This window comes from Podarcis muralis, chromosome 8 (assembly GCF_964188315.1).
Source record: "Podarcis muralis chromosome 8, rPodMur119.hap1.1, whole genome shotgun sequence".
Classification (NCBI taxonomy): Eukaryota; Metazoa; Chordata; class Lepidosauria; order Squamata; family Lacertidae; genus Podarcis; species Podarcis muralis.
Window position 1 is genome coordinate 16,212,495 of NC_135662.1, and position 22,951 is coordinate 16,235,445.

Sequence of the window (22,951 nt, forward strand, 5' to 3'; positions counted from 1 at the left end):
ATAGTAAAATGGTAAAAATGTGGTTTTTTTTGGGGGGGGGAAGGGGGGGAAGCACCCTAGTTCCTGATGAAAAGAAACTGAAATATATATTAAAAAAATCAAAATGTATCAGAGAAGCAATCTAGTGGTTAAAGCTGGCAAGGTGTTCAACGCCTCGCTACTTGTGCTGCAGATACATTCACGAAGATTTCCAAGCTGTGTTTACAACAATAACTTCATTAATCTTTCCAGTTATTTCTCAGGAAATGTCTAATGCAAAATAGATTAGTGGCTCACAAGACAGCTCACGCCAGGATTTCAAAAACTAGAAATAAAAAAGAAAATGGAGGGAAGAGGCAGGGTGGGTGAGAAGGAGGGAGACACTCCTCATCGCTTTGCAAATGGGAACGATTTGTTTAGCCCTCATCTCATGCTTTCCAGGGCTGTTTAATTTGCAAATGATATATTGCAACCCTTTCTAACGGGGAACTTGAAAAAGGGTTTTCTCTCTGGCAACACCCAATCTGTGAAAATTCCTGTCCCATGATCAGAGCTGCCCCAAGACGTTTTGGCACCTGAGGAGAACCACAAAATGGGAAGAAGGGAAGAAGGGGTGAGTGAAGGAACATCAGGAATAAGGGGGGACAGCGCCACCTGGTTTGCCGGCTGAGACCCTGCTTGTCCGCAGACTGTCTTGTCAGAGTGGTGCACGCTCTGGTTATCGCCCGCTTGGACTACTGCAATGCGCTCTTCGCAGGGCTACCTTTGAATGTGACTTGGAAACTACAATTAATCCAGAATGCGACAGCTACACTGGTGACCTGGAGTGGCTGCCAGGACCATATAACACCGGTCCTCAAGGATCTTCATTGGCTCCCAGTGCGTTTCTAAGCACAATTCAAAGTGTGGGTGCTGACCTTTAACACCCTAAACGTCCTCAGCCCTGTATACCTGAAGGAGCGTCTCCTCCCCCATCGTTCTGCCCGGACACTGAGGTCCAGTTCCGAGGGCCTTCTGGCCGTTCCCTCATTGCGAGAAGTGAGGTTACAGGGAACCAGGCAGAGGGCCTTCTAGGCAGTGGTGCCCACCCTGTGGAACACCCTTCCTTCAGATGTCAAGGAGATAAATAGAAGACATCTGAAGGCAGCTCTGTATCAGGAAATTTTTAATGTTCGATGCTTTATGATGTTTTATATATTCTGTAAGCTGCCCAGAGTGGCTGGGGAAACCCAGCCAGATAGGCGGGGTATAAATAATAAAACAACTTCTTCTTTTTCTTCTTCTTCCTCTTCTTCTTCTTCGGAGGGGGGGGGGGGGATAAAAGCATCCTTACCCAACGGTTGAAGTAGGAATCAATGGCTGTTGGGCTGTTGGGGTGGGTAGGCCTCTGTGAATCATGCTGGGTGGGTGCAGAGCCCAGGAGACCCCAGAGGGCAGACCAGAAGCACCTCCTATTTAACTAGAGGCCACTGAGCATAGATTCTTTCTTCCTGTAAGGCAGGGGTGTAATTGGTCTTTAGTCATAAGTGGGGAATCTGAGGCCTACCAGCTGTTGCTGGACCCCATCTCCCACCAGCCCTAAACAGCATAGCCAGTGGTCAAGGATGATGGGAGTTGTAGTCCAGCAACAGTTTAAAAGGCACTAGGTTCCCCATCCCTGCAACATAACGTTTTACTTTGGTTGTTGTTGTTGTTGTTTAGTCGTGTCCGACTCTTCGTGACCCCATGGACCAGAGCACGCCAGGCACTCCTGTCTTCCACTGCCTCCTGCAGTTTGGTCAGACTCATGTTCGTAGCTTCGAGAACACTGTCCAACCATCTCGTCCTCTGTCGTCCCCTTCTTGTGCCCTCCATCTTTCCCAACATCAGGGTCTTTTCCAGGGAGCCTTCTCTTCTCATGAGGTGGCCAAAGTATTGGAGCCTCAGCTTCAGGATCTGTCCTTCCAGTGAGCACTCAGGGCTGATTTCCTTAAGAATGGATAGGTTTGGTCAAGCTTCACATTTTGAATCCCCAAGTAGATAAATAGGTACCGCTCCAGCGGGAAGGTAAATGGCGTTTCCGTGCGCTGCTCTGGTTCACCAGAAGCGGCTCAGTCATGCTGGCCACATGACCCGGAAGCTGTCTGCAGACAAAACACCAGCTCCCTTGGCCAGTAAAGCGAGATGAGCACCGCAACCCCAGAGTCGTCCGCGACTGGACTTAACAGTCAGGGGTCCCTTTACCTTTAAAAGCTTTGCAACTATGTTCTGAACCAACCAGTGTGGCGTAATGGTTAGAGTGTTGGACTAGGACCTGAGCCAGATAAGGCTCCAGAAGAAGTCTGCTTAAATGATCCATTTGTTTACAAATGCATATTTGGCATGTTCACATGTCACGTTTTCAGGCAAAACATCTTGGGTGTCCTTCAAAGAAACTTAAGGGGCGAAGCAGCTCTTAGAAAAAAGCATGCAAATAAAAAATAATTCAAGAACCATCTTAGTCAAACCAAGAAAAAAAAAGCAAGGCTAAGCTTTGTGGAAATCATGGTATTTGACAGTTGGGTGTCTAATGCTTTTTCAACTGGGTTTGAATACTGAAAAATACTAAAACAATGTTTAGATGTCTGTATTCATTATTCACATGAGTTGAGTGATTGACAGCATTTGAGTATGCGAACTAAAAATGTGAACTACTTTTAAGAGGCAAGTGGACTTGTCGCTTAATATTCAATCTCCGAAGCTTGAAAATAGTGATGTTCTATTCTTGCAACAGGAATTTGTACTAATGAGCGCAAAGTGCATTTAAGCTGATGGTATGAAATGCCTTGTATTTATTTCTCCCCGCCTCGAAATGTATCTATTATCCCTGAATTGCAGAGCTGTCACCTTAATTCTGATCCTCTTCTTTTCAGATTCCTGAGCATCCCATTGTCTTTTCATGTGTCTTGATTTCTGTGCTAAGCTACTGCTGAATTGATTGACTTATTAATGCTAATGCTAAAAATGATGAGGGAACAATCCTTTCACCAGGTATAAGGCATTGCAGCAGATTTTATTTGAGGTGCATCTTTTATCTAAAGTCAATGAACAGCATAGTTTGGTGCCTTTGCAGATTTTTGGAGGGAACTGAGCTCAACCATAAATATTATTTCAGGGATGGCATTCTGATGTTGTTGAACTACATCTCCATCACTAACTATTGGCCATGCTGACAGGGCCTGATGAGAGTTCCCTGCCACACCTATGAGAATGTTGGCACATGAATGATACTTTCTACCTCTACTGTTGGAGGCGGTTTGCTTCTGAGTACCATTGGCTGGAAACTGTAGGAAGGAAGAGTGCTGTTGCACTCATATCCTGCTTATGACCTACCAACAGGCATCCAGTTAGCCGCTGTGAAGATGCTGGACCAGATGGGCCTTTGGTGTGGTCCAGCAGGCTGTTCTAACATTCTTACATTTTTCATTCTGAGAATTTTGTCTTTAGAAATAGGAGATCTGGATAGGTTGGATACTTCTACTATGGAATTAACCATGGTTCTGTTTTTCCAATTGATGGCCTTTAGACTGCTATTCTAATAATAATAATAATAATAATAATAATAATTTATTATTTGTACCCCGCCCATCTGGCTGGGTTTCCCTAGCCACTCTGGGCAGCTTCCATAGAAACCAAAAAACACTAAAATATCATACATTAAAAACTCCCCTGAACAGGGCTGCCTTCAGATGTCTTCTAAATGTCAGGTAGTTGTTTATCTCTTTGACATCTGATGGGAGGGCATTCCACAGGGCGGGCGCCACTACCAAAAAGGCCCTCTGCCTGGTTCCCTGTAGCTTTGCTTCTCGCAATGAGGGAACCGCCAGAAGGCCCTCAGAGCTGGACCTCAGCGTCCAGGCAGAACGATGGGGGTGGAGACGCTCCTTCAGGTATACTGGGCCGAGGCCGTTTAGGGCTTTAAAGGTCAACACCAGCACTTTGAATTGTGCTTGGAAACTTACTGGGAGCCAATGTAGGTCTTTCAAGACCGGTGTTATGTGGTCTCGGCGGCCGCCCCCAGTCACCAGTCTAGCTGCCGCATTCTGGATTAGCTGTAGTTTCTACAGGATCTAGGATAATTTTACTCCTGTTTGGACTTGTGCCCTTTCTAAATAAAGAGTGCCACTCACTGTCAGTCATAATTTAAAGCCCCAGACTAGAATACATATTTGCATTTTACTTTCCAATTGTCTGATTTTTGTGTGTAAATACTTGGCTATTGAAATTTATGCAATCTCTTCATTGAATTCATTTCAACAAGCCACGTTGCTGCCACTGCTTGGTTGAAGCTATTGTTATCTCTAGAATGAAAAGAACTGGGAAGCCCTGGATTCTTTGGGTAACTTGGCTGTAGGGGGCCTTGCTAGAACATCTGCCTGTCTGTCTTTTCCTGCTCCCAACATCCCATCCCATCCCCATGTGGCCCAAAAGAAGAATCCAGGGCAGAGCTATGGCTTGAGTCTCAGTTTCTGGGGACTTCCAGTAGAAGAGAGAGAGTAGGTGGCTGATGGCATCATAATTAGATATTATTTTGCAGAATTGGCCTCTGAAGATGCTGTGAATATACTCAAGTATATTACAAATTACCATTTTTAATGTGATCAATCATAAGCTGAATGAACGACTGAATGTTTGAATGGATGATCGCCATCAGTAGCGATCAATAGCTTTCAGCAGTGGGAGCAGAGTTATCTCCCATAAACAGGACATTGCCTTTGAGAAACCAAGAAGTGAACTACGTTCCTTGGATGTTATGAATTAACAAGGCATGAATGGACCGAGGCTGCCTAGTTGGGTCTGAAGGGCCCTGTAATCATGATATCAGCTTGCCTGTCATGCAACTTCTGGCAGAGTAAATGGAGAAAGAGGTCTGGAGGACTGAACAACTAGAGGCAGGAAAGTTGTAAGAGTTTTGGGTGTAAGATTGTTTTGGGTGAAAACTCCTGCAACATCCCAAGGAACAGTCCATCATTGCCCTGCTCCAAACACTGGATTACAAGCCTGGTCTTCTAGTTAAGAGCATCTCTGCAGAGCATGTGTGAATGTTTTGTATGGTTGACCAGATGTATTCATGTTTTTAATTGAAAACTGGTACCACTGCCTTGTTCACTGGTCAGCAGCCCCCACTGAAGCTTGGTCTACATTCATGGCAGTGGGGTCCAATTGTGTTTTCCCACCAGCTGCTTATATAAAAAGTCTTTCCCTTTTTCTGTTGCCCCATGTGCCCCCAAAATCTGTCCTGGAAGGTTGGGGGGGATGCTTTGAAGCAGATTTGGGGACAGGGGGCTGCAGCGGGAAAAAGAAGAGGGGAAGTCTCATTGTAGGATCAAATGTTTGCTTGCATGATGTTGGTTATCGTTCAGTTGGTTTGTTTAAGAGATTTCTTTATATCCAAAGCAGTTCACAAAAATATTCAATAAAACATGATGGGAAAATTAGAAGGATGGAGCAAGAGAAAACCACCTTTTAAAAAATTGTAATAAAGGCAGGCACAGCTGACAAGAAACACATCAGCCAGCAATCGCCCGTTTAAAATCCTGGCTAAATGAAAAACGATAGATTGGTGCCAACCAAACCTGCTTGGGGAGCCATTATAATAACTAGGGCAGCACTGATAAGAAAGGCCTCTGCTCAGCTCCCACCCACATAACTTTTGGTGTGCTCATATGTACCTTTTGCTATGCTATATATTAATAGCTGCCATTTACTCTCTGGGGGGAAGTAAAACACTGGTTGTGGCGCACACTGGGTAACGCTGCAGAGCCTTGCAGCATGTTAATTGCATCCCTCCAAAGGGCAGGTGCTCTGAGCACACAGGCTCCACCTGACGTAATAGCAGGCACCTTTTCCATTTCTGCTTACCCAGGTGCCCACGAAAGGTACAAACCATTCCCATGCGTAAGTAGCCTTGAGTTATACTGAGGCTTAGAAGTGGAGCAAGCATTTCACCAGGACACACAGTTCCCTTACCAGACACCACAGACTCATGGGGCTTAAAAGATGCTCGTTAACAGTAGGAAGTTTATAGAAAGTTAATCGCAGAGAGAGCGCTAGTCCAACAGTTCTTAAAAGGCCTTGAATGCGGATTCAGCTGTCACGTGGGCAGCAAGGTCGATAAGACATTTGAAGGGCCTAGTTAAAGAAGGATGCAAAATGTTTTCCCCCCAGTAAGTATTTCAGGAACAAATGCCTGATTAAAAGAAGCAACATCTGGATCCCGTGAAGATGTTCTATCGAGTATATTCAGGATTGTCTATCATGGAAGTTGATTGCTAAATAATTAGAAAGCAATGAAAACTCAAGTCTACTGTCCCTCAGAAGACTGTAGATACCTTTGATTGCCAACATTTAATCTTGGAAGCATTACAAGAGCTCTGCTGAATCAGATCAGGTGCCCAACTAGACTAGGATCCTGTTTCCCCCAGCTGCCAATCAGATACTTATCAGAAGGTCACAGGCATAGGCACGGTCTGGAGTCCTCTCCTGTTGTTGTACCCAGCAACTGGAATGCAGTGGGATGTGTCCTCTCAACCTGGAACTTCAGACCTGCTGATGAATCTACCTTTCATGAATTTGTCTAATCCCCTTTAAAGCTGCTGACGTTCCCTAACATTATGGGGGTCAGATTTCTAAGAGAAAGGCTTTTTTTTTTTTTTACTTCCGCTGTAGCTTGATAAATAAGTTATTCATTATTTGGTTTGTTCTTTGTCTGTACTTGCTTCATTTCGTACTAACAAAATTGTGTGTGTAGTGAATTTTCCATGAAAAAGAACCCCTTGTTTGAAGCAGTAATCCTTGATTCTCCAGTTTTTGCAGTTGGCTAGCAAAATTGCATGTGTTTTGCTAGCCAAATCTCAGTAAAGGACTGTGTGTGAGTGTGTGAGAGAAGCAGTAATGAGATTAATTTTGGTCTTAATTGATGAGCCTCTGTAAGACTTAAACATCTGTATGTGCAGTGCTCTTTTAACAAATGCATCTTCAAAGCCCTTTTTCTGATATTTGGCTATTAATCTACGCCCCAGTTTCTGCAGTGCCTAACTTATTTCAGGCATTTTTTGGAGCATGTGCATTTTTGAAGCGTGTGGAGAAAGCAGCCGCCAAATTGAGCTCCAAGTGGAATAGCAGGTTGTTGTCGTTCTGTCTGCAGCGCTTGCATCCTGGCCATTGATTTGCAGAATTGAATCTGAAGTAATCCAATTAAGCGAGGAAAGAATTACACGACAAGCTTTGCCATCTAGATTTGCTTATCTCAAAAGAGAGTCTGAGGACTCCCGGTGATCAACGAAAGCAAGTGCAAAAGTGGTTGATTAATTTCCTTTTTGCTCTTATTGTCAATATACTGATGTAGAAAATCAAATTTTGTGTCCTTCAGAATCCAGCATGCCCATTCTCTCTCCAGTTTCCTTTTAACAGTACAGCAGCAGCAGCAGCAGCAGCAGCAGCAGCAGCAGCAGCACCTCTGATTCAAGAAAGCAACCATAGCAATTTTCTCCAAAAGGGGCTTTGTGCATATTCTGTGCAAGCAGTGAAAAAGCAAGTAGCCTAGCACAGGATACTGAATCCAGTATCCTTTAAAAAACCAGCTTCTGTATAGAAGTCATGACCCAGGCCTTGATCTTCAAGCCAAACTACACTGTGGACAAGGAGGAGCCAGACAGTTGAAGTACGTAAGCACCAGCAATGGACTCAATCCCTGAAAGAGTTTGAACTTGACAGTCAGGGCAGGGGTAGCCAACCTGATGCTTTCCAGATGGTGTTGCAACGAAGCCCATCATCCCTGGTCCTTGGCCACGTTGGCTGGAACTGATGGCAGTTGTAGTCTGGAAGATCCCACATTGACTTTCCCTGAGCTAGGGCTAACGTAAGTAGGGTTTAAATCAACAAACAGTGTGGTGGGGGATGGAATCCAGATTGTGGGAGTGAGAAACCCTTCCCTCTCTTGTCATTGTCTCAACCGAATTCCCTCTCTCTCTCTCTCTCTCTCTCTCTCTCTCACACACACACACACACACACACACACAATGGCTGCAGCTAGCTTTGGAAGGGAAGTTCTGATCCAGATCTCCAGCTGCTGCAGTTGCAGTTGCCGTGTAAAACTGTCCCTGTGGGGTGGCTGGCCAAACCCAGCCAGATGGGTGGGGTATAAATAATAAAAATATTATTACAGTGGTACCTCGGGTTAAGAACTTAATTTGTTCTGGAGGTCTGTTCTTAACCTGAAACTGTTCTTAACCTGAAGCACCACTTTAGCTAATGGGGCCTCCTGCTGCTGCTGCTGCGCTGCCACCGCACGATTTCTGTTCTCATCCTGAAGCAAAGTTCTTAACGTAATATTTCTGGGTTAGTGGAGTCTGTAATCCTAAGCGTCTGTAACCTGAAGCATCTGTAACCTGAGGTACCGCTGTATTAACAACATGTAGTTTGGACCTTAGAGCTACAGGCCAAACTAGACATTCACTTAGATGTGTAAGCTTGCAGCGACATGCCTTGTTTTCCCTTAAATTATTACAGGTATGGGGGAGTCTGATTCTTACTGGGGAACATATGTATTCACCACCCTGATTGCTCTCAAACACCCCATGTAATAATAATAATAATAATAAATTTTATTTATATCCCGCCCTCCCCAGCCGAAGCTGGGCTCAGGGCGGCTAACAACAATCAAATAATCAAACAATCAAATAATCCAACATTCTAAAAACATTTCATTATAAAAATTAATTAAAATCAAATTAATGGCAACCGTTAAGCAAAATTCTGTGCAGGTTGCCAGAGGAGGGAGTCAGGCTGCGCCCTGACCAAAGGCCTGGTGGAACAACTCTGTCTTGCAGGCCCTGCGGAAAGAGCCTGGTCTCTCTCTGTGTGTGATATCTCTGTTTCTATCATGGTGGTGGGGGGGTGAATAAATAAGCCTCCCCTCCCCACGTGCTGCACTCCCAATAAAAATTGGGCTTCTCCACATCTGTAATGATTTAAGGGAAACGAGATAGGTGGCGCTGTGGGTTAAAGCCTCAGCGCCTAGGACTTGCCGATCAAAAGGTCGGCGGTTCGAATCCCTGCGGCGGGGTGCGCTCCCATTGTTCGGTCCCAGCGCCTGCCAACCTAGCAGTTCGAAAGCACCTTCGGGTGCAAGTAGATAAATAGGGACCGCTTACCAGCGGGAAGGTAAACGGCGTTCCGTGTGCTGCGCTGGCTCGCCAGATGCAGCTTGTCACGCTGGCCACGTGACCCGGAAGTGTCTTCGGATAGCGCTGGCCCTCGGCCTCTTGAGTGAGATGGGCGCACAACCCTAGAGTCTGTCAAGACTGGCCCGTACGGGCAGGGGTACCTTTACCTTTTATATGTTAACCCAGATATGACAAACTTGCGACTCTGCAGCTGTAGTTGGACTCCAACTCCCATCATCCTTAATCATTGGTCGTGCTGGATGAGGGCCCCAGTAAACATCTGGAGAGCCCCAGGTTTGCAAGCCCATTATTGAGTGAATATCTAGGTAGCCCTGAAACATTGATGGAATGAGTACTTTGCTGCTAAATGAACTGTCCATGGTCCTGATTACCATATGTCCAGCAGTGCTTGCTCTACAGCAGCGGTTCTCAACCTGGGGGTCCCCAGACGTTGTTGGACTACAACTCCCATTATCCCTGAGCTCTGGCCTTGCTAGCTAGGGGTGATGGGAGTTGTAGTCCAACAACATCCGGGGACCCACAGGTCGAGAAAGGCTGCTCTACAGGTTCTGAAATGTACATTTTGCCTGAAGATGTCCTGTATGTTACACTGCGCGCATCTTCCAAGATCTTGGTCACAGATTGGAGCATATTTTGAGAGAGCGTGTTTGATGGTTTGTTACCTGTTGATCCCACTCTTTAGGGAGCTCACAGCAGCATGTAGGGTTTGTGCTTCCACTCTCTCTCTGCTCTCATTCAGTCCCTACAACAGCTATGTGAGGAAGGCTAGGCAGAGAGATGGTAGCTGGCCCAGTGCCACCCAGTGAACTTCATGGCAGAGTTGGGATTTGAATCTGGGTTCCTGCCAAGTCTGACACTCTAGCCAAGGCTGGCACTCTCACTGTGGAAAAATAGACTGTATTGACATACGGGGCCCTCTTGTGTGTGCTGGGAAAGGCCTAGCTGCTTTCCACGCACCCCAGCTGAGAGGGACAAGGGCTTTGATATTGTGCAAAATGTGTGATGGCATCTCCTTCCTCTGCAAGAAGATAAAAGCAGAGGAGGGCAGTGGCTTAGCAGAGAGGCATACTTGTGTTCCTTGCAAATATGCAAAAGGCCTTTCATGCAGTTTTCGGGATGCAACTGCATTTTGAAGTTTGAGCTTTCATAGAGGCAGAAGCCAGAGTGTGCCAGCAAATTGCATATCAATGTTATTTGCTCTCTTCTGCCGTGACATTTTTTTTTAATCTTTCACAGTGTCAGGACTGATAGAGGGCATTGGGGAATTTAAAAAAATAACAACTTTACACATTTTGTGTAAAAAACAAGTCTATAGAGTATATAGTAGGAGAAATGAGAGGGGTTGCTTAGAATTTAATGCGTGCCTCTGTTTCCATGGTAAATAGGTGTGTGTGTGTTTGTGTGAGTGAGTGAAAGATAGTCATTGTGTGTGTCTCTGTGTTAACGATGTGTGGTTTTGTGTGTGGTTCTGGTCTCATCCGCCACTGAAATGCTGTTCCAACCACCTTCCACTGATGTCATGAAGTTCTCAGCCCAAATTTTCCCCCCACCCCGATTTATTGTTGCAAAGAACATTTTAAAACAGTGCCTGGTGGAATCTCTAAATCCAGATGAGAACTTTAGGCTTTTCGATGGTCCCGTGTGGGGCTTCAGTGCCATGCCTAGTTCCTTGCCTCTGGCAGAATATATTATGCAAAATAAGCAAACACGCACATTTGCATAATTTACACACGTAAAAGAATTCAGCTCGGTTTGATTTACCCTGGTGAATTCCCCCCCCCCCACTTCCTTTTTCTTTTCAAAGCACAGAGTTATTTATAACAGCTTTCCTGCACTTTCCATTCATTCTCACATTCATTTGGGAGAAATCATAGCTACTGCCGTTGGACTGTTGTTTTGCCATAGAGGAAATAAGGGGCACTTATTCCGAGTTCATCCTACACTTCTGGGATCTGAGACTTGTCCCCTCTTGGACAACATAGGCTTTTGATAGGTTCCCAGGAGATGGGAGATCGACTTAAACCTTATGAATTTCCATCGGGGTTTGCTGTGGTCATGTTATGAGGTAGTATTTGGGTTGATATACATGGGCAGGGTCCTGAGAGCATTCGAATCCTCTCATCTGCAAACTTCATCTTGGCTTAGTTCAAAGTGCCGATTGCCAACTTAAAGGCAGTAACAGGAAACCTGTGGCCCTTCAAATGTTAATGGGCTGCACATTTCATCATTCATGACCATTGTCGATACTGGGACTGATGCAATCCAACGATAACTGGAGATAGATATTTGAGAAAGTCTTTGGCCTGGTTCTCTGAGGTTTCTGGTAATAATAATAATAATAATAATAATAATAATAATAATAATAATATTTTTAAAAAATATTATTTATACCCCGCCTATCTGGCTGGGTTTCCCCAGCCACTCTGGGAGGCTCCCAACAGAATATTAAAAGCACAATAGAACATCAGACATTAAAAACTCCTCTAAACAGGGCTGCCTTCACATGTCTTCTGAAAGTTAGATAGTTGCTTCTTTTTCCTCTGCTCCTTGTGTTATGTTCTTGTGTTTTAGGTTGATTGCTTTAAACTGTTGTCCCGGCATGCATTTTCTGTCGCCGTGGAAAAGCGATATACAGTTTTTAAAAAAATAAATAAATGAATAAACAACACAAAGCATAAATAAATAAATATCAATAATAAAATACTTTCCTTGACACTTAACTTCCAAGTCACTTGGATTGCATCAGGAACTCTGGCAAAAGTTTGTACCTGGTGTCCTGATGCCTCCCAGTATTTACTGAATCCCCAGACTTTCGCCCCTTTCCCGTAGGATTTTATAAATTGTCAAGGCAAAGCTGGCCTAGCAATCATTAGAAGCGTTTAATTAAACTCTAAGGGGAAAGACTCCTAGCACCTGGTCTGCAGCAACAGATTGCATCTTAAGATGGGTAAGAATGAATCCAGGTGTGTGGTACCATGCACACAGATCTATGTAGTCACCTGAGCTTTATGTCCCTTCCCTGTTTGATACCAACAGCGCTTCTTTTCTTTCTGTGAATAGGTGCCATATGTTTCCTGAATTTGTACCTAAGAGGAGAAGGTTATATGCCAAGCATGTACTTTGATGCTGAAAGTATAGGGAGCTTTTTTTTCTCTCTCTCTCTCTTTGTTGTCACTACTACTACTACTACTACTACTAATACTTTATTTTTTTCAAATGGTTTTATTAATTTTCCATTTTCAACACAACACAAAATAACAAACAAATAACAAACATATATAAAAAACAAACATTCAATATTTCTTACAGTTAAAAATCCAAATTCATTCCATTTTAGGTGACTTCCTTCCTGACTGATTTTCATTAAATTTTGTTTTAGCAATTTTCCAATATCAATAATAATTTATTATTTGTACCCCGCCCATCTGGCTGGGTTTCCCCAGCCACTCTGGGTGGCTTCCAACAAAGATTAAAAATACATCAAAATGTCACACATTAAAAACTTCCGTGAACATGGCTGCCTTCAGATGTCTTCTAAATGTCAGGTAATTGTTTATCTCTTTGACATCTGGTGGGAGGGCGTTCCACAGGACGGGCGCCACCACCGAGAAGGCCCTCTGCCTGGTTCCCTGTAGCTTTGCTTCTCGCAGTGAGGGAACCGCCAGAAGGCCCTCAGAGCTGGACCTCAGCGTCCAGGCTGAACGATGGGGGTGGAGACGCTCCTTCAAGTCTAAATAACTTCCAGCATTCTGGGACTGAAATGTTGTGTTCAGCGAAACACATTTGTGGCACCCAACTATTGACTACATTCCCTGCAAGTCCCTGCTGAGCCATGTGGTGATATCGCGCCAGTCAGTACATCTCAGGCTAACCTACCTTGCAAAATTGTTGTGAGGACAACACTGGGAATCTCATTCATTTCGCTTTTCATTTGTATACCACCTTTCTGTATTACTATGCACAAGGCGGTTTGCAGCAACAAAATATACAGCAAAGAACACACACCTTGTAATAATCTGATCCGATACGGAAAACATAATAAAACATAACTTTAAAATGGAACCGCTTATATCAAATAACGTCCAGCAATCTAGCAGAATATAATAGCGCACATTAAAATTAACTTTCGAAACGTCATCAAATAATAATGAAACAGAAATTCACTCTGAACAATTGCAATAAATAATTGCTAAACTATGATCTGTAAAAATAAACTGCAAGTCACAATGCATTCGATGAAGGGCAAGATGCAAGTGCGAAGGGATGCCTTTTGCTCGCTTGTTTGTTTATCGCGAGGGGTTTCTAACCCCTTACCTGCAAGCTGGAAAAAGCCAGGCTGCGCTTTACTTTCTCTCTCTAAGGCTGCCTGAACTCCCTTTTTAGAATGGGCTGCCTGGCGCTCTTGTCGATTTGCAATCTGTGCACATGCCCAGGCTCCAGATTTGCCTTGTTGGTTGCTCAGATTTGTCTGTTGACAAACCTCTTTGAGAAAACAGACTTGCAGAATGTAAAACACACCAGTGTTTGCCGTCCCCGCATTCTGCTTCAAGAAATCTTTGCCATTCTGAAGTACAGACATCTTGGGTAAAGAGGGAAAATGACAGTAAATAAAGATGTGGAAGTGCCGGTGAATACATTGACCTTGGAAATGCAAGCTTTGTAGGCAGCACTTGTAAAGCAGCCGAGATACCTTGTAAAGTCACTGTTTAAACTTTCCCTGGTTATTAAGGGCTTCTGCGGGACTTGAGTGCTAATGTCGCCATCCCTGAAGTATGCAGTCGAATAATGCACGGCCTATCATTTTGATTATTATTATTATTATTTTCAAGCCCATGATAGAACTACTCTTTGCTTTGCACAATGGAACAAACAGAGCATGAAATTAAATGTCACATATTAAATCTGCTGGTTTAACTCCCACCCAACCACCCCTTTTCTTGTTTTGCCTTCGCAGTGGTCAGTTTTATCGTTAGCAGAGTCCACAGGAGGTCCTTGCTGTTGCAGTTCTGAAAACAAACTGAATACCAAAAGAAATTGATTTGGGAAGTTGTTTCGATTCCGTCTTTAAAAATAATAATATTAATTCTGATGCGAAAGGACTGGTGCTTACATTGGCTTTTCGTAAATAGTAATTCTGCATTCAATGTGGTGTGTAGCTTCGTAGGCTAGCCCCCAAATAAACGTGGTATTTTGTGACTTCTATCCTGCAACCTTGATAGGGACATGGGTGGCACTGTGGGTTAAACCACAGAGCCTAGGACTTGACGATCAGAAGGTTGGCGGTTCAAATCCCCGCGACGGGGTGAGCTCCCATTGCTCGGTCCCAGCTCCTGCCAACCTAGCAGTTTGAAAGAACGTCAAAGTGCAAGTAGATAAATAGGTACCACTCCCACAGGAAGGTAAACAGTGTTTCTGTGCGCTGCTCTGGTTACCCAGAAGCGGCTTAGTCATGCTGGCCACATGACTATATGCCGGCTCCCTCGGCCAATAAAGTGAGATGAGCGCTGCAACCGTGAGCTGCAGTTTTATTTTATTCGTGAGCTGCAGTTGCACTTCGTTTGGCTTTTGCAACATTTTATTCAGTGTTGTTCGCATTCATAGTGATTTTATTTAAACCGCTTAGAGATTTTTGCTCTGTTGAGCTGTATCAATAAACAAGTATCGCCATGACTGACACCTTTCCTAGTGCAGAGTTGAAACAGCGACAACCAAGGGATCTCCAGAGGCAGCTGCTGGTTGGGTTTTTTCTTGGGTCTGTTGATACCTTGGCTCTCTATTTACTGCCTGGCCTGTTTGGCTGTACAAGAGCTGGTGCCCCTTTTAAGTTGGGGGGGGAATGGGGGTTATGCACCTGCTGCCAATCCCTTGTCTTCATCTAACGTAAAATGCACTTTAGGCCTGGGATCTTAAACAGGCCATTTTCTCTGTTTCCTGCCTACTTAAAAAACAGACATGCAGGTGCTTTTAAAATGGCAGCTATTTTTAACTTAAGCAGACAAGATTCCCCTAAGAGGGAGTGAATCGATGTTTCTTTTAAAAAAAGAGAGAAAGAAGAAGAAGCCACGAGTCCTTGAGGAGGAGGAGCGCTGAGCAGCATAAACCTTTCCCTAGACAGGGGTTTAAAGAGTCCTTCAGTCCCATAAGTGGCTGCTTAGACATAGTCTTGACACTTTGGCAGTAATTTAGCACTAGAAACATATTTACGCTTAAGATACGGCGTCTCAGCCCTCTCTTCTTGTAAGAGGTTGCTAATGGCTTGTGTTTTAAAACATTAATAGCCCCTGAGCTTGATTCTCTTGCGTTTGATGTCTTAATATGGCAGGGTGGGGAGGTCAGTTTACGAATGCTACTCGACTCCTGGACTTACAGCAAGGGTGATTTCCCTCTTAGGGTGGTGATTATATCGGAGCACCGGTCAATCACAAGCTTTGCGAGATGAGAACACCCCTTTGTGCTGCCAGTCCACACAAACTAACAGCAGTGCCAACGCCAGGAGTTTGAGAGGCCTTGGGCACATTTGCAAAATGGAAAAACTGTCATGGACACCACAGATGTGCACCACAACTAGAGATGGGAAGGCCTGGGGAGGGATGGGAAAATTGGGGACGGGGAGAGAGGGTTTTTTCTGGTTTTTCTATCAAAAGCCGTTTTTTTCATTTGAAAAAAAAGGGGGGAACCCTGTTTTTCCCCCAATTTTTCTGATTTTTTTCTAGGCCTTCCCATCTCTAACCACAACTAAGCACATGCCACAGCTTGTTGTTTTGATGGATATTGTTTTAATACTGTACATAGTGCATGCAGGGATGCAGGTGGCACTGTGGTCTAAACCATTGAGCCTCTTGGGCTTGCCGATCAGAAGGTTGGTGGTTCGAATCCCTGCGACAGAGTGAGCTCCTGTTGCTCTGTCCCAGCTCCTGCCAACCTAGCAGTTCGAAAGCACACCAGTGAAAGTAGATAAATAGGTACCACTGTGACAGGAAGGTAATTGGTGTTTCTATGCGCTCTGGATTCTGTCACGGTGTTCTGTTTCACCAGAAGCGGTTTAGTCATGCTGGCCACATGACCTGGAAAACTGACTGCGGACAAACGCCGGGTCCCTCAGCCTGAAAAGCGAGATGAGTGCCGCACCCCATAGTCGCCTTTGATGGGACTTAACTGTCCAGGGGTCCTTTACCTTTTACCTTTTATTGCATACCGTGTAGAGATTATTAGAAAAATTTAAGCACTTAACAAGTGTTTTTCGAAGAAACAAATGCATAAATAATGTTGGCTACAATTGAGCTTTTAATCTGAGCCTAATTTCAGCAAGGCAAGGGGACCCAGGTTGAGTCCTGTGCAGGTACAGGTGCATGTTCTTTATGCTAGCAAATGCTCTGTGAAAAGTGGGGGTGGCCCTCAGAAGAAGTGTGGCAAATAGTCAAGAATGACGGGGAGTTTCAGTCCCACAGCATAAGACTAGAACCCAGATTCACCTGAGTCGTGGGATAGGCAGAGAAAATGGTGTATTTTTCACACAAACACATTGTTAAATAAAATTGCTTCCACAAGAAAGCGGATTAGACAAAGTCATGGAGAATAAGGCTCTCACAGTGGCTGCTGGTTACAATGGTTATAAATTACCATATTTTTTGCTCTATAAGACGCACCAGACCATAAGACGCACCTAGTTTTTGGAAGAGGAAAACAAGAAAAAAAATAATCTGAATCTCAGAAGCCAGAACAACAAGAGGGATCGCTGTGCAGCGAAAGCCTGCATTCACTCCGTAAGACACACACACATTTCCCCTTACTTTTTAGGAGGGAAAAAGTGAGTCTTATAGAGCAAAAAATACGGTAGTTCCCATTGGAAAATTGCTGTTGCGCTCCTGTCCTCTTTGTGGGTTTCCCATAGCCCAGTGTGGGAACGCAGTACTGTACTGTATGTCCAACAGGAATTCCCTTATGCTCTCATCTTGACTCCTGTGGGAAGCAGGATACAGCACTAGCACTGTTGGTTTGTTCCAGCAAGCATCTTCATGCCTTGCTGCTATTGTACACGCTGCAAAATAATAATAATCAGATTGACACTGATTATAGAATTCCAAAATTTGGCTTTCTGTCTGATTGAATTCCTCTGCTTTTCACAAACCTCAGGGATGTATTGTTACTGCCCACTTCCCACTGTTTGACATGACAGTAAGCATATATTATTTGTCGCCGATCCACATGAAGATGCGGTTCCATTCTGCGAAAAGACGGTTTCTGAAATAGCGTGCTGAGCCCCCAGTTTGTGCCCTGCCCGTGTTCCTGTGCTCAGTTTAAAAATGAGAAGATTGTTCCTTGAGCTGCTGGATGCATCGCCCTGCTGTAGGTTTTTGGAGGTCCAGCAAATGGGAGGAGCCCATGCTGTCCTCAACAGTGATAATTACATTCTTGCAGCAGGAGCGCTCATTGGCATTTAATCTACAGAATACAATAATCTAGGCCTGCCAAGCAAGTGTGCTCGTGAATAAATTGTTAGTACTTTGCCAGGGCTCCCTTATTGTTTGTCTGGCCACTCTTCTGTTTTAGATCACTTTTCATTAAATAATAATAATAATAATAATAATAATAATAATAAGGTTTAAAACAACTGCACTGGCTGCTGCTTAATTTTCCAAAGTGCTAAGGATTACCTCCAAAGCCATATATGACCTGGTGACCTAAGAACATAAGGATGGCACTTCTAGATCAGACCACTGGATCTAGTCCAATATCTTTCTCTCACAGTGTCCCGCCCAATTGCCTACTATGGGAAGCCAGAAATCAAGACCTGAGTGGACCAGCATTCTCCTTCCTGCATTTTCCAGAGACTGTTTTTCAGAAGCATACTGCGTCCGACATGGGAAGTAGAATCAGGGTTAGTGCAGATGACTACTCCCATTTATGTGGGGGTTCCATTCCAGGCTTCTGTGTGCATATGTGAAATTGTGTAAAATTCCCCATGTGTAGGAATGATCACTGGCTGCGGAGCACACTCCCCGCCCGCAGGCAGCCTCAGCTGCCTGCACGTGTGACCTTGGGGTACGGGGCACACTCCCTCTCACAGATAAGGCCACAGCTGTCTGAACATCTTGCCCTCTGTCTAACCTTTAGTGGTCTCAGTAGTCTGCCGTGTACTGTCTGTGACCTTTGTCTCTGACACCTTTGTCTCCTTCGTCATACATTGTGCAAGGGGAAAATGACGTGGTGGAAACAGGTGCCAAAATAGCTTTGTACCACCCCACGATCTCGGGATTGGAAGGTGTGCAAAGGTCACAGCCCAAAATGTATCTGCCTGGGTTTGCATATTGTGTCAATAAAAGGAGCCTGCACAGAGCTGGCCGGCAGCTTGCTTGCAGCTCACCTGTGTGCAGCTCACCTGCATTATCAACTCCTGCCTCACGTCCTTCACTTCACCCATGCACATCAGCTGGGCCTGCTCCGACACCCCTCCAGCTCCCGCAAGGGTGATGGGGCTCAGTTAACCAGGTGCTCCCATTCCTGGGTACCACTTCTGGGTACCCGGCACCGCACACATGTGCGGTTCTGCACAAATAGAATTCCATAAACAGAAGTTGCCTGTAGCCCTTTAGTTGTAGTGTTAGAAGTAGTAGAAGAAGATCTGGGGATGTGAAGAAGTAGAAGAAGATCTGGGGATGCCGTCTCCCACACAAACGAAACCGAGATAATCTTTTGAGGTCCTTCTGGGAGTCCTTGTCTTCCGAGGTTAGGCAGATGGCATCTTCTTGATTTTTTCGCCTCGTTTCTTGGAAACCTTTCCCCAAGGAAGCTTGCCAGATGCATAACCTCACGTCTCTTCAATGCCAGGCAAATATCTTCTTTCCCAGGCCTTCCAAAATATCTTGTGAATTGCTTTTGTGCTGCCTGTTTTCAACATGTTTTAATTTGATCGGTTTTGATCGGTTTTGTCATTTTTGTTTAATGCTGTTTGGTTAGCCGCACTAGGAGATGAAATACTGAAGGATGGAATATATATTGAAAAACAAAGTAAGATATACAAAAGAGACTGATTGTAAGATGATGATTTGACAACACTCAGTTGAAGTTATAAAGTGTAAACACAAACTCGTATCTCCCAGACAATTTTCCTGCAAAACGAGAAAGGAAATGAGTGAAAATCAGTTGCAGCTAAAGTACTTTTCATAAATTGAGAAAATTATGTTGGGTTTTTTTCATAATTATGCTTTCTCTTCTTCTTCCCTGTACAGTGGTACCTCGGGTTAAGAACTTAATTCATTCCGGAGTTCTGTTCTTAACCTGAAACTGTTCTTAACTTGAGATACCACTTTTGCTAATGGGGCCTGCCGCTGCCGCGCGATTTCTGTTCTCATCCTGAAGCAAAGTTCTTAACCCAAGGTACTATTTCTGGGTTAGCGGAGTATGTAACCTGAAGCATTTCTAACCCGAGGTACCACTGTATATCTTACGTGTATGCAAATTTCATTTTTCTTGTTTTTGTAATGTACTCTGAGGAACAAAATAAAACAGTTGAGGGGGAAACAAGCCATTTAGGAGTTCATTCTTTACCAAACTTGTGCCCTCCAGAAGTTACACCAAAACTCCCATCAGCCCCAACCAGCATGGCCACTAGTCAGTGATGAAGGGAATTCTAGTCCAACAACATCTGGATGGTGTCAGGTTGGAGAATGCTGTCCTGGTTCTGAATTCTGCATTCTGCTGTCCCGCTTCACAGGTTCTGTGTCCCAGATTAGAAGGAAAGAGTGCTTTCCCCCGCTTCAAAACTTCCGTTGCGTATGTGAATTATTAAGAAGGCTATTGATAAGCTGGAATGTGTGCAGAGGAGGGTGATCAAGATAAAGGGCCAGGAAACCTAGCCTGATGAGTAACGGTTGTTTAGCCTGGAGAAGAGGAGGGGAGATATGATAGGCATCTTCAGATTTCTCAAGGGCATATGGAAGATGAGCAAGCTTGTTTCCTCTTGCTCCAGTGGGCAGGACAGACTCGAACCAATGACTTCAAGTTACAAGAAAGGAGATTCTGACCAAACATCAGGAAGAACATTCTGATAGTAAGAGCTGTTCCGACACTAGAACGGTTTCCCTGGGGACTCTCCCTCCTTGGAAGTTTTTAGGCAGAGGTTAGACTATGGCCATCTGTCATGGCTTGCTTTAGTTGAGATTTCTACATTACAGGGAGTTGGACCAGATGACTCCCAGGGTCCCTGCCAACAATTTTACGATTCTATTTTTGTTCTAAATCAACTGAATCCGTTGATCAACTAGGATTTATTTAATCATATGACAGCCCTAACATCATCATCATCATCATCATTTATTATTTGTACCCTGCCCATCTGCCTGGGTTTCCTCAGCCATTCTGGGCAGCTTCCAACAAAGATTAAAAATACATTAAAATGTCACACAGTAAAAACTTCCCTGAACAGGGCTGCCTTCAGATGTCTTCTAAATGTCAGGTAGTTGTTTATCTCTTTGACATTTTATGGGAAGGCGTTCCACAGGGAAGGCGCCACTACCGAAAATGCCTGGTTCCCTGTAGCTTCACTTCTTGCAGTGAGGGAACCGCCAGAAGGCCCTCGGCGCTAGACCTCAGTGTCCGGGCTGAACGATGGGGGTTGAGACGCTCCTTCAGGTATACTGGGCCGAGGCCGTTTAGGGCTTTAAAGGTCAGCACCAACACTTTGAATTGTGCTTGGAAATGTACTGGGTCGGTAGAGTCCCAAGGACTAAGCAGAGAGGCCTGGGGAGTGCAATTGCCCCGGTGTGCCTGAGGTTTTCCCAACACTTTGAATTGAACAATGCAGATCCGTTGTTATTTTTTTCCTCATTTGGAAAGTCAAAGCCCTAATGGCTGTCCTAATATCAAGGCATCTTTCTCAGACCTTTCTCAGTGACCTCTTGGTATCAGAGTGACAAGAGCTGTTCTACTGTGGAACAGTCTCCCTCAGGAGGTGGTAGACTCTCCTTTCTTGGAGATTTTTAAGCTGTCATGGTTGAGATTCCTGCATTGCAGGGCGTTGGACTCAACGGTTGGGGTCCCTTCCATCTCTACGATTCTATGATGCTATGTTTGTGTGTGTGTGTGTGTGTGTGTGTGTGTGTGTGTGTGTAGGCTGCATTTTCAAGATCCGTTAGAGGACCAACGGATCACAATTGCTTTTCATCTTAAAGAAGATTAATTGAGATGGGGTGGCATGTTCAGTGATTATCCCGATTGTTACCTAAATTACGTCTGGTAATATTTTCCCACCTGGCATTAAACTCTTCAGATGTCTCTGATACCTGTACAGTCATACCTTGGGTTACAGATGCTTCAGGTTGCGTTTTTTTGGGTTATGGGCCGCCGAAACCCAGAAGTACCAGAACGGGTTACTTCCAGGTTTCGGCAGTCGCACATGCGCAGAAGCACCAAATCGCAACCCACGTGTGCGCAGCTGCGCAGCTGCAGGTTGCGAACGCTGCGGGTTGTGAATGTGCATCCCGCATGGATCACGTTCGCAACCCGAGCGTCCATTGCACTTGTAAGCACTGATTTATTAATTGCCAGCCATATGGAAAAGTGCCAGGGTGAGATCCCTTCTTTTGTTGACTGCTCCATTCAAAGAGGAATGCCTGTGACTGCACTGAGTCTGGAGCAGCCATAGCCAACCTGGTGCCCTCCAGATGTTCTGGAATGATGGCTGGGGCAGAGGGAAGTCTTAGTCCAAAATATATTGGAAGGCACCAGGTTGACTGCTCTGGATCGCTGGTGTTTTGGTACAAGGCGAGGCACAGAATAAATGTCCCAAGCGGGACAAGACGTCTGCTCTAAATGGCCTTTTTCCTTGTTCTGCCTTTCCAGTCTAATATTGTGAAACTGACCAAGCCGGTGGCGCTGTGGACCCAGCAGGATGTGTGCAAGTGGCTGAAGAAACACTGCCCTAATCAGTATCAAATCTACAGTGAGTCATTCAAACAGCATGACATAACTGGTAAAGTATGAAATATAAAGACCTATTTCACTTGAGTGTCTATTGCTTGTTTCGATTGCTCTTGTTTTGCGAGGGGGCGACATCCGATAAAACTTGTGCTTCGTTTTTTCGCCCGGTGCTGAGCGGTGGGGAGGCCAGGAGGGAATCGGCAGCGTTCCCAGCTATGTTATCCGAAGGAGCAATCTGCAGAAAATATACAGTGAGCGAGCCTTGCCGTGATAAAGGATGGTGGTTTTTAATCTATATCTTTTTTGACACATGCCCACCTTGGGGGCCTGCCTTAAGGCTGAAAGGGCATAAATGAAACAAACTGATTCTGCTCCAATAAGACTTTAGAATACAAGAAGCATAGCTTCATATGAGGAGCCCAGTGGAAGAACACATCCTTTCTATATAGATGCTGCCAACCAAGCCTGACTTGTCTGGAGGTCAGGATATGAGCTTTGAGAGCTCATTGCTCTCTCTTCAAAGAAGAGGCAGACATGGAGAATCTAAATTCAGCTCAGATTAAAATCAGAGCCAGAGGGGAAGGTTCTGGCTTGCTTCTATCCCAGCCACCCATCCTCTCCAGCACCAGGCCTGAGGGCGTGCCAGAAGTGTGTTGCATGCAGTGTACACAGGACATATCAAGGGGGGACACACAGCCCCCCATGCCAGCTGATCAGTTCAGCTTATCTCCCCCTCTCTGCTCATCAAACGATCGATCTAATAACCAGGGAGGACTCCATATGCATCCCCAGCTGGGTACTGGTCTTTGACCACCCCAGAAATACAGCAAGTTTTCTTTGCTGTTTGC

General features: G+C 44.8%; 1 protein-coding gene across 3 annotated transcripts in view; it reads left to right on the forward strand.

Moving 5' to 3' along the window:
- The window catches only part of SAMD12 (sterile alpha motif domain containing 12), a 209,634-nt gene that overhangs the window by 29,553 nt on the left and 157,130 nt on the right, over positions 1-22,951 (forward strand). For 2 of the 3 annotated variants that reach the window (XM_028736243.2, XM_028736244.2), the window contains exon 3: positions 22,026-22,155. In XM_028736243.2, coding sequence (XP_028592076.1) covers positions 22,026-22,155 — 130 coding nt within the window. The remainder of the gene's footprint in view (positions 1-22,025; positions 22,156-22,951) is intronic. The other variant, XM_028736245.2, reaches the window with a different exon arrangement.